The sequence below is a fragment of the Monopterus albus genome, unplaced genomic scaffold (genome assembly GCF_001952655.1).
Source record: "Monopterus albus unplaced genomic scaffold, M_albus_1.0 scaffold300.1, whole genome shotgun sequence".
NCBI classification, from domain to species: Eukaryota; Metazoa; Chordata; class Actinopteri; order Synbranchiformes; family Synbranchidae; genus Monopterus; species Monopterus albus.
Genome location: NW_018128180.1, coordinates 213,001 through 224,951, shown reverse-complemented (window position 1 = coordinate 224,951; position 11,951 = coordinate 213,001). Strand labels below are relative to the sequence as shown.

The 11,951-nt window shown below is 39.7% G+C and overlaps 1 protein-coding gene across 4 annotated transcripts in view; it reads left to right on the top strand.

Annotated features, from left to right (window-relative positions):
- Positions 1 to 10,822, top strand: part of syt14a (synaptotagmin XIVa) — a 47,346-nt gene extending 36,524 nt beyond the window's left edge. The window contains exons 5-9 of one of the 4 annotated variants that reach the window (XM_020623460.1): positions 1,140 to 1,411; positions 1,496 to 1,945; positions 2,554 to 2,743; positions 3,301 to 3,357; positions 6,438 to 10,822. In XM_020623460.1, the coding sequence (XP_020479116.1) occupies positions 1,140 to 1,411; positions 1,496 to 1,945; positions 2,554 to 2,743; positions 3,301 to 3,357; positions 6,438 to 6,751 (1,283 nt within the window). In that variant the 3' untranslated portion in view covers positions 6,752 to 10,822. Of the gene's footprint in view, positions 1 to 1,139; positions 1,412 to 1,495; positions 1,946 to 2,553; positions 2,744 to 3,279; positions 3,358 to 6,437 lie in introns of all 4 variants that reach the window. The other 3 variants (XM_020623459.1, XM_020623458.1, XM_020623461.1) reach the window with 3 other exon arrangements.
- The last annotated feature ends 1,129 nt before the right edge of the window (positions 10,823 to 11,951 follow it).

Here is an 11,951-nt window from a genome sequence, read left to right as displayed (position 1 = left end):
TACACCAAATCATTAAAATAAAACTGAGACATCTACATATGATATGAAAAGTTAGAGAAGCTGCTATAAGTTAAAATGTGTCACATATCCGAAACAATTTTTCAGATAATTTTAGAGAAATATTTTACATCAAAGCTAAAGATGTGTTTACTTTTGGTTTTATTTCAAATTTAAGGTATTTTTTAATAAATCCGCACAATACAGTTTATTTAGTCATCCTCTTTTCATTTTCACCTTCATCTTCATTTTTCCTTTCAGCCTGTTGTTGTTATAATAAACTGTACTATACAAATACCTACCTCAGCTGAAGTGTCTGCTGCCACCCCAGTAGCTCTGTAAGAGTGCATTATTGTTTTTCACTAAATGTGTAGCAGGTGTTGCTTTTTTTTTTTTTTTTTTTTTTTTTTTTTTTTTTTTTTTTTTTTTTAATTGAGATATTTCACTCTGACATAGCCCACTGGTGGCGCTAGTCAGGAGTCACCACCAGGAGTCAATAGGATACATTGCAAAGGAATCTTAAATGTCTACCAAAACATGTGCCAATCCATAGCATTAATTCTGTAGGATTCGTTCTCTGGGAGCCTTAAATGTTTGTACCAAATTTTAAAGTAATCTTTTGCACAGTTGGTGCGAAATTTCACTCAGGACCAAAGTAGGTAAACTGTATGAACAACTGATCAGCATTGCCATTGCTAATGCACTGCTGCTGGTGTGGCTAAAGTGGAATTCATGCTTTGTGCATACCCTTGTGCACATGCGGACACAGACAAGAGGTGCACACACATTCCTATTCATGCGTCGAGGCTCCATGTATGTCAACAATTTCCAAGCATTTTGGTACATGCGCAGTCAGGGCTTTAGCTGTTCAGACCATGTGTAAGAACACAAACTTTTGGCCTGCACGCGGAGGTCAGCACAGAGTCCGCATGGACCCTTGTGGATCTGAGAAGATAACGAAAATTATGTCACTTGATATTCGCAGATATGTGGACACACAAAGCATGAATTGCCTTTATAAAGGGCAAGAAACACTGTTGACTTGTCTTTGCATTGTTCAAATAAAAGTCATATGATACAGTGATGATGCATATTGTTGTTTGCTGTGTTCCTTGAAATGCACCCTGATTCCCTCCCAACAGCCAACTGTATCCAGCGGATGAGACGAACACCGCCTCTGGATGAGCTTCAACCACCACCCTATCAGGATGAGAATGGCTCTCCAAGGATGTCCTGCACACTGTCAGACCTGGGCGACACCAAGTGTGATCTCTCCCACACGAGTGGGAGTCCCCTCATGTCCTTTGGTAAATGCCCCAGTGAGGGCAGCGATGTCAGCGAGACTGCGAGTTACCTCAACAAGGGCTACGAGGAGGATGTACCCAGTGATAGTACCGCCATCCTCAGCCCAGAGGTAAACACCAGTGGTACAATATATGATAAGAAAATGTATGTTGAGGTTTTTATTGCACACTGAACATCTCACTGGGCTCTTTAGGATATGTCAGCTCGTGGATCAGCAGCACAGCTCCCTAAAGGGTACGAACCAGATCCTCTTGCAAAATATGGCACACTGGATGTGGTTTTTGACTACGATTCAGAGGAGCAGCAGCTGGCAGTGACCATCATGGCAGTAACGGACCTTCCCGCCGTCAAACGCACTGGCAATATCTCCTGGCAGGTCCACCTGGTGCTGCTGCCCACCAAGAAGCAGAGGGCAAAGACAGGAATCCAGAGAGGCCCGTGCCCCATCTTCACCGAGACCTTCCACTTTAGCCATGTGGAGTCAGAGATGATCAGCAATTATGCCATACGATTCCGCCTTTACAGCATGCGACGGATGAAGAAGGAGAAGGTGCTCGGGGAAAAGGTGTTCTGCCTCACCAAGCTCAACCTTCAGGGCAAAATGTCTGTGCCAGTCATATTAGTGCCCTGCTGTGCTCTCCCAGTAAGTAGGATCCATGAAGCTTGCTCAACACCTCACTAATTGCTCTGCCATGTTGATTGATCTGTCATACAACCGGGTAACGTTTTCAGCATGAGGTTATATTTTGGAGATCAAGATTTTGTTGGGTGAAACAGTTATTTTTGTTTTGCTCACTAGGTTAATGTTTCTAAGGAACAGACAATATTGTAGCCCTGCCTCCATTTTACATGAAAGAACTACATTTATTTGTGGTGGTTTGTTTTCCTTTTGCCAGCATTTAAAATGACCACATTTATTATTCTACAAGGAATTCACCATGACTTTAGTTTTACCTTTCTTTGTTTGTTTGTGTGTTTTGTTTTGTTTCTCACAATAATTTTAGTGTGTCAGCTTTTAAACATGTAGAGATCCAGACTTTGAACCAATGTCCAGTCATAGTGCAGGAACCATACTGTAGCTCAACATGGCAGGTCTGACAAGCTTTGGATTTCTCCACGTGTTGAAAAGTCAGTGTTTTTAAAGCTGCATTAACTAAGATTTAGCACAGATTTGGATACATCAAGTAAAAAACTGTCTAGAAGTGCTGTCTCCCTGTGAACAATTTTCTGAATGTCTGTAAAACCACACAGGGTGATGAATCCCAGATCAGCCTCTCAGATATGACATGCAGTGAAAGCGCCTCATCATTCCAGTCCATCAGTCAGACTAATACACCAGAGATCCTTGTGGGCCTGGCGTACAATGCCACAACAGGACGTCTCTCTGTGGAGGTCATCAAAGGCATCCATTTCAAAAACCTGGCTGCCAACAAGCCACCCAGTAAGTACTCTGAAACATTTTATTTGATGTCAGTGAACAGTGTAACAATTTAGTATTTTGATTCAGACACTAGCATGGAAAAGGACAAGCTGAGTCTATGCACAGGGATTTCTGTCTAGGCAGTCATAATGCAACTTTCATCCTGAACCAATATATATGGTCTAGCTTCATTATTAAACACATTGTTATGTTAATATATAATGTGCTTTCTTTTGTTGAAATACAACTGAGACAGAGTGAAACTATGCACAGCTTGTTTGTTTGAATATGAGATAGTCTGATCTATCTCTCCTGCCCTACCTGCTTTTCAGTTTCCCTCTGGTTTGACCCCTGGTTTACCTCTTGTCCTGGTCAGACTCCTCAGCTAGTTTTCAGGGTTCAGAGCAGCAAAAACTGCCTCTTGATGTTGAACTTTGTGCAGTGTTGCTGGCCTTCTGACCCTGTTTCTCTTTCCTGGCACCTTTTGTTAATGTCTACATCTGAAATTCTCTCACCCTACTACATTTTTGACATTTTGGTCCGTTGTTTTCTTACTGCTGTCCAAACCTTGTTGTCAGATGGGCTGTTCTGTTGTCTAAAACACTTGATAGGTGGACAGGTTTATATTATCAGAGGTGAGTTTCTGTCCCTGCCGCAAAGTGAGGTGCCATTGGTGTAGAACTGTGAACCTTGTTATACGTACTATCTTCATGGATGCAGTTTATCAAACACAAAGCATTGCCAAAATTTAGAATTTACATGTTCCCACTATTCTAACAATTTAATGTATTTATCTGGTTTCTACGCTACATGTTTACTTGTAAAAAATGTTTTTAATAGAAATAGAAACTGTATCATTTATGTGAAAACAGAAGAATGTGACAACAAAAGATTTACAAGCACAAGAGGCAATGATAAAAATATGTTCCTGTGTTGCCAGGGGCACCTTCTAACCCTGATATGTTTATTTCATTTTGGCCAATACATCAGCCTTTAGGAAATATGTTTAATTTTTCCTCTGAGATAGATTCTACTGGAAATAGATGGAAACAGCTAGTCTGCCTCTGTACGACAGAGAATTAAACCCCCCCTAATTACTGCAACTGGCTAAGAAATGGAGCAGCACAAAACTCCCAGAACCTCCATTACATTAGTTTTTTTGTTTTTTCAGGTAAAACAGACATGATATGTTATGTTAATCTTAATTAGTGATCTGTAAAAATGCTGATAGGTGGATTTTGTTACCTTTATACAGAGCCAGGCTAGCTATTTCTCTGTTTCTGGTCTTTATGCTAAGCTAACAGACTCCTGGCTGTAGCAGACTGATATTCTTCTTAACTAAAAAGAAAATATATGGGTGTTTCATTAAAATCTGGTTAAAATAAAAATTACTTCATTACTTAATACTTCTAATTATGTCAGAGGCACAAGAGGAACGATAGCAATGTCTACTCATTTCCATATGTCACTGTTATTCCTCCACACATACACTTTAAAATTGTAACACTCATCCATGAAGATGATCGCTTGTGCGTTACTTTTGTTCTCTATATGCTAATGTGAATCTGCTGTAATGCATGCAGCCCTGTTACCACTCTTCACTACATGTCGTGTGCATTTGTGCCTGTGATTCCTGGAAGTCTTTTACTCAGAAGTAACACTTTTCATGCTCACTGAATCTGGTTTGCTCGCTGGCTGATGGCCAACCAGAAGGAAATCTTGTGCATCATTGACTGCTGGCTCAATTCAAACATACATGCTAGCATGCATTAGATGTAATGCATCTCCCTTTTTTGAAGCTCTGCTTACAGCACATGAAACAGAAATGAAACAGTATTTCTGTAATAGAGTATCTTACATGTTAATCTAAAAGGCACACTGTACTGTCCTACCATTAATTGCCAGTTTCCTTGCATTCATGAATGTCTGCAACTAATGACTAGCTGTTAGACTTTTTAGATTATTGTTTGTGCATTCCTGAATAGCTTATGCATATACTGTATAGTCTTCAAATTGCATTTAGTCACATCTGGTAACACTGAAAAAAGATCTTTGTGCAAAATACTTATGATGGCCTTGATTGACTTGGTGCGTCTTACAAAGTGGAAGGAGTGTGATGGAAAGATGTGGAGCAATTTCAAAGCTCCTTTTCTATCATTTCAAAACAGTACCAAGCCACGAGTCAAGTGAATCATCAGTCGCAGCCCCTCTCATTCAGCCACAATACCAAAGAGCCATGCATCACCGCTACTGACCACTTAAGACATCCACAGCTCTACAGAGCCCATTCAGCACCAGGCGAAAAAGAAATCAAGGCTATTTTTTTCACTGTGCTTTTATGTCAAAGAGAGCAACTGAATGTGTGATTCAAGGCGGTGCGCTTTGCGTTGAAAGGCAGCTGGCACTCGACAGCATGAAAGCCTTGGCAATTCATTCCACATACTCCTCAGACAGGAACATAATACACAGCATTATTACGGAGTGTGGTTGTAGACGAGTGGCGAAACACTCTCAAAGACCCATTGTGATTGCCAGTCTTGCCTCGTCTACTTTCAGCTGGATTTGCGCTTCAGCCTCTGCATGGAAATGAATGAATAAGGAAACGGTGAACGCTGAATCACTTGATGATGGCAGTGTTTTTCCTTTTCCTTTTCTCTCTTTCGGGTTAAATAAATGGGATGTATTGGGAATGATTTTTTTGGGAATCTGCACTGATTTACAATAAAATAGAAGGGAATCAGCTTGGAAATAAAAGACGGAGTACGTCACACAGACCACGCTCATCAGGAACATAACTGCTCTAAGCTAAATTTTTGAAAACTGATACTGTAAAACATGTCCAAAGGTTAGGTTCTCTGTTTGATTATAAGGAACCTAAGCTAAATGTTTCTTTGCCTCATCTCAAAGATTAATACTATTGCCATGCACCAGTTACTTAGGTTGTGTTTTTTGTGTGTTTTTGTAGATTATAATTTTTTTTGCAGCAAATGCGCATCTCCTCCAAAAATGTGATTCACGTTTTTGACTGAGTACATTCTGGGTCACTGCCCTGGGTTCTGAGTTGTGAAAAATATTTAAATGCATTTGGCTAAGGTCTATGTTAACGTCTGGCTTCAGCTGTATCTTGACAATGACATTATGTCAGAGTCAGAGAAAATAACAGCAGCTCCTTGAGGACTCTCCTGATGAGGAGCATTCATTTGACCTTTATCATTTGTTTCCTCTATCATCTATAAGTGAAGGCAGATGCATTACTAACTTTTCCTAGTCCATTTTATTCTTCAGTATTACCCCCTTCTTCAGGTTAGACATATACCAGTTGCATAGCAACAAGACTGAATTAACACTCTGTGCACCCTTTGAGTTCTTGCTTTCTGATATCAGGAACACTCACAGCTCTGCTTTATATTTGATCAGGAGAAAACCGCATCCTATGTGGTGATGATCTTTTACATCAACTGCAGTGACATTAACAAGAACTATGCTTTTGCGGGGAAAATGTGTCATTCTTTGCAGCAGAGGAAACAGCTGCAGTAAGTTGTAATGCTTGAATTCAAAGTGAATCCATAGGAGAGACATAAGGATTTTGCACAAATGATCAGTTATGCAGGAAACACAGCAAATGTTTTAGCATTGTAAACCATTGAAAAATGTCAGAAGATTTACATCATTTCCCCTCTACAGTAACTGTCTACTACACCCGTTTCTCATCTAGACACATACGTTAAGCTGACTTTGCTGAACTCCATGGGCCACGAGATGTCCAAGTGCAAGACCTCCATCTGTCGAGGCCAGCCCAACCCAACGTACAAAGAGACGTTTGTCTTCCAGGTAGCCCTTTTCCAGCTATCAGATGTCACGCTCATCCTCTCCGTGTACAACAAGCGCAGCATGAAGCGTAAAGAGATGATTGGTTGGATTTCGCTCGGCCTCAATAGCTCTGGAGAGGAGGAGCTCACCCACTGGACACAGATGAAAGAGTCAAAAGGACAGCAGGTTTGCCGCTGGCACAGTTTGTTGGAGTCATAACAGCAGAGAAGAGTAAGTGAAGATAGTTTGCGAGGGTAACCGCACAGAGCAGTTGCCGTCCCAGATGGGCAAGAAATTAAGTTGACCTAAGATGGAGTCATGTGAAAGATGTTCAGGGTGAAATAAGAACCAACCCATGTGTTTTGTTCACTTTGGTATAGTATAGCTTAGCATTTTCATGGTTCTGTTTGTCAAATCCCTGATAGATATTGATCAGTCATCTAGCTTGTGATGCGATGTCATTATTTTCATGGGTTGCCTTTGAGTTTTTGCAGATTGCACAATTTTTCTTTTCTTTTTTTTTTTTTCTTTTCAAATGAGTTGAACTGGTTGTGCTGGGGCCTGCTCCATGAAGCAGGTTCTGGATAACATAATAATTTTGTGTACCCACACCTCAAGGTCAAATAACTGACATCAGGATTAACCACAATCTTGTCATAAAAGTTTCATTTACAAATTCTGAGCAGATTATCAGAAATGTGGCCCTTCACTTGGTTTTTCTGCCTTTGTAGAATAGGTTTCTGTCATGAACTAATGGTTAACAAAAAGAATAAGGTCCCTTTAAAAGCGAGAGGACTTGTTTTGTCATTGTTCAGTAGAAGGTCAATTATTAATTACTTTGTCACGGACCCTGCATCATCATTGTTAACAGCCCTGGAAAACAGTTTTCTCAGTTTACTATGTGAGGTTGGTTTCTATGTAAAGAAAACAACAGTTTAAAGTTAAAATAGTTTTGGTTATTCCACAGAGAGGGATTCTGTGTTTATGTTCTTCACTGGATTGAAGTGGGCAGAGATTATTTGGAGAAGGTGATGCCAAGTGTTTCCATGCACCATTCAGAGTTGAGCAACATTTGAAATCAAAATCAGATGACAGCTGTGGAACTGTTTGCTCATGTTACTAGTAGTTTAAACACACCACACTCACACAATCCTAATAATCATAAATGTTGACTAAAATAGTTTTCTTTTTCCAAACTTTAACTCAGACTGTTGTTTTAAACCAGGTTTCTAGGAGCTTTAAGTAAGTTTCATAATATCAGTAACTGCCTTGCCATTTTTTTCTTGCTAGCTAGCTCATTGAAGAAAATTCCTTGTTATGACTGTAAACAGGACAGCATGGGTGTATTAAAGAGAACTGGGAAATGTGTGACACATCATTTATTCCTATGAAAGGTGGTCACTGACTTCCTCATGCTTCTGCTCTTTTTGGCCCATTGAGCCTGTGCATCTGAAACCTGTGCTGACATCTTGTTGGTTTTAGACACATGGCTCTTTTAGACTTGTTGGTCACTGAATGGATCAGATTTCCTTGGATTTGGGCAGCACCGGTGCCACGTGCTGCATTAGTAATCAAAACAAGCTGGTTGAGTTTCACCAGATGTCTGTTGTTTGTAAGCCAGAGGTGTGGCTACATGAAGCTACCGTCACTAGTTTGTCATTATTTTTGGGCTAGAAACTTCAAATGCACCAGTTCATCCATACAGGAAAGACATTAGTGAAACAAGTCAGGCTTGAGTTGAACATAGCTGCGATTTAGCTTAAATCATCATTTTGTAAATGTTGATTATTACTTTGACAAAGCTTATTTCACCACATTAAGACACATAGTGTCTTCTGTAAATTCATAGCAATTATGGGTTGCGTTCAAACCTGTGCAGGACGCTGTGCAGATGGAGACACATTGAAGGGTATTTTGAAGACCTAGTGGGCGCTGACCAATTAGAATAAGCCTACAGTATAATAACTTATGGAGGTATGATTTAAGAGTTAAGTCAGAATTACTACTTTCCCCCTTTCTTGAATCACTCTCGCAGTCAACACTACCGAGGTGGAACATCTCACCATTGTCTGATCCTCCAGTGAGCAAAACAATAAAATAATTTTAGACATTTTTTCAGGTACATAAACTTTGTGACAAATAACCTGACATCACTGACAGCGGCAACGTCGTCGTTGATGTTGACATGAAGTTCAGAAGCAATCTCCAAGATAGATTAAAAAAACAAAAAAAGCATTTCTAAATATCAGATATTTTTGGAAAACAGCAGTTTGCAGAAGCTCTCACTGACTGATTTATAGAAAGGTGTAGTAGTTCCTGAGGTGGCTTGTGATCTTGAATTTCCATCCGCCATTCAGAAGTCACAATATCATAGGATGTTTCCAATTTAAGATTTATTTTTACAAATATCTCTTGAATAAAACAAACCTACACATCACAGCAGTACAACTGATAAATGAGAGGAAAACATATGTTTTACTTTAACCTGCTCTGGTGCTGTATACGTGCTATTGCTGCGCACACATACATCCCCCTTGCCTTATAGTTTAGTCAGTTCACACATTTCTTGTGGACCAACTTCAAAAACTGACACCCTCAGAGCACACATAATTAATAATAATTGCAGAAAGCACACAGAGTAAAGCACCACTCAGCCTTGCTGAATGAAATTCAGACCTCATAGGAGTACACCCTGTGTACGGACGAACCCGCAGAATGTGTACAGGCAGATGGGTTGTATTTTTAGCTGTGGACAATTTCTCCATTTAATTTTCAGACAACAGAAAATGCATATACTCTTTACTGTGCCTGTGGTGAAAGCTAGCTTTGTGTAGTGTTTACCAAGTGTGTGTGTGTGTGTGTGTGTGTGTGTGTGTGTGTGTGCGTGCGTGCGTGCATTGACTGGAGAGGTACAGTAAAGGGGGTGTGGGGGACTGTGAAATAGGTAGCTGTTGTATTTTCTTGTTGGATGTGACAATTTCTGAGTTTAGTGACTGATATTTAGAACAAGATAACCCACTTCTTGATTGTCTGCCATGTACTTTATATACAGTAGATGTTTTCTTATCTATTTTTGTATCAATAGTCGGGGAGAAATTGTGTCAATGGGGTTATTCAAATAATAACCCACTATGGTGAGCAATACTGTTCTGGATTGTTACGCTTCATTATTTTAGTTAGTTCTAGAGAATAAAGTAACTTGTCTGTGTCTGATAGCTCTGGTCTTCTTTGCATTCCCTTCTCTAAAACAGAAAGGGATGTGATGGACGCCAGCTGAGCTCATCTCAAACCAGTCTGTCGGGACTTTGTTGCAATGATGCTTTCCAAAAGAGTGAAACCAAAGCACAGGCTTTACAGCACAACAGTGAAGCACACTGTGTGAAAGGCTGACAGTAAGATCAATGGCACACAGGGGATACGTCATATAATTAGTAGCTGTTATTTTTTTTCACAACCTTTTGCTTTTGATTTTACTTTAGTAAGTTAACTATGTCTCGCCATTTGACAAGCTGCAAAAAAGGGGAGTGGTGATGTTGAATCAACAGAAGGTGTGCAGGAATGTGCAGTAAATAGCTTTAAAGTGTGATTATTTGTCAGTGGGTGTCTGATGGCAGACGAGCTCCATAATTAAGGCTGTATTATTATCAGTGAAGAAGTTGGTTTCTGTGTACCTTCATTTCTACGTATTACCTGAGTTTCTGCCCGAATGGGGAACACTGGTGACAAAAATACTCTTCACTGGAAAAAAAATCACACTAAAGGATTAATAAGCAAACTGTCCTCAGAGCACCACAAATCCTTTGATTAGTGTGATTAACGTGCCCTTTATATTTTTAAGGTTAAAACCACATTCTGCAAATTAATATGGAAGCAAAAAATAAAGGCTAAAATTATACTGTGTTTAATCTTGCAGTGAATACCAGGATGTGAAATGTAGTCACTATTTTATACATAGATTATTTAAATACCACTGAATAGATAGCTTTGAAATACTGTATTTTATTTTGAAAAACATTTGTCTGAAATTATGTGATTACCAAGCGCTGAATTCAAACCAAATAAATTCAGATAGATGGTTTTCAAAGTAAAATATTTCATTATTCAGTAGTGGCTCACATGGGCGTTGCTAGACTTGAGGCTTTACTGGGGCACAGGCCCCCCCATACATATATCGATAGATAGATACAGTTGTACATTACACAGTTATACAGTACACACGAATAATTAATAAGTACTCCCTCAGAAAAAAAGTGGTTTAATTTTTATCAGATGTCATTTTTCATTTTCAAAGAATAAGTTCCCTTTTTGTGCAATAAAGTGTAGCGCCTATTGTTCATTTTGGCAAACCTGTCAATAACTTGACTCTCACTCAGTTTACAAAGTTCTTCCTGCTCAACTGATAAGACAGTAAAATGGTGAAGCCTGTCTTGGTCCATTGTGCACCTCAGCCAAGTGTGGAGTCGTCTCAGTGCGCTGAATGACCGTTCACAGCTACACACAGACCTGCAAGCCCGTTAGCTATAGCTCATTTGTCAACAACATTTGTCTTACTTACCTCAAACTCATCTCTCCTTTCTGCTTCCCTCTCTTTGCCTCGAAACAACAAGAATTTTCTGATATCCATCTACAGGAGGAATTAGTCATTGTTCAGATAGTATAGCTAGCACCATGGAAACTTTACTTTCACAGCGTTTTCATACATTATCTTACCTGCTCGTCGCGCGACGTACGCTGATTGGCATTTGAAACGTGCGCGTGGTCGATATACATGGGCACGCCGCGCGGGAACATAGTTTCCACGCGCAGTTGCAGCACGTTTTTGTTTTTGTGTTTCTTTTACGTGCGTCATTTGGTTCATTGACTGTCTTGCATTTAGTTTCTCTGAAGAATGGTCTAATAAAAACCCTTACAAATATGGGAATGTATTTACTGGGGCACAGCTGATTTACACTGGGGCACGTGCCCCAGTACAAGTGGTCTAGCGATGCCGATGGTGGCTCATATGCTCAAGTACAAGACTGAGTCAAAAGTTTGGACACACTTTTCCATTCAATTCAATGGGATAGTGTATCCAATCCCGGTAGGTAGTCAGCCACTTCTAAAGTTCAAATAATTTTGGCCCTTATGTGCTTCCATATAAAGAGACCCAGTGGAACGATCCTCTTTGAATGATCTTAATCTTTCACAAGATGTGCTCTACTAATGATTTTAAAACAACGCGTTTATGCTTTGCAGTATTGCTTCACTTGCTTTCATTTCTTGGCACATTTTGAAAAATCTCCAGATTTTTAATGCTTGTTTTAAATGGTGATTTCTTTTTTCGTTTAGTTTGGTAACTTCCTATCCCACTGTCGGCATTGGTGCCTTACTATTTTTCACTCAGAAACCTTGTGTCACATTGTCTTAATGTTTGTAAATG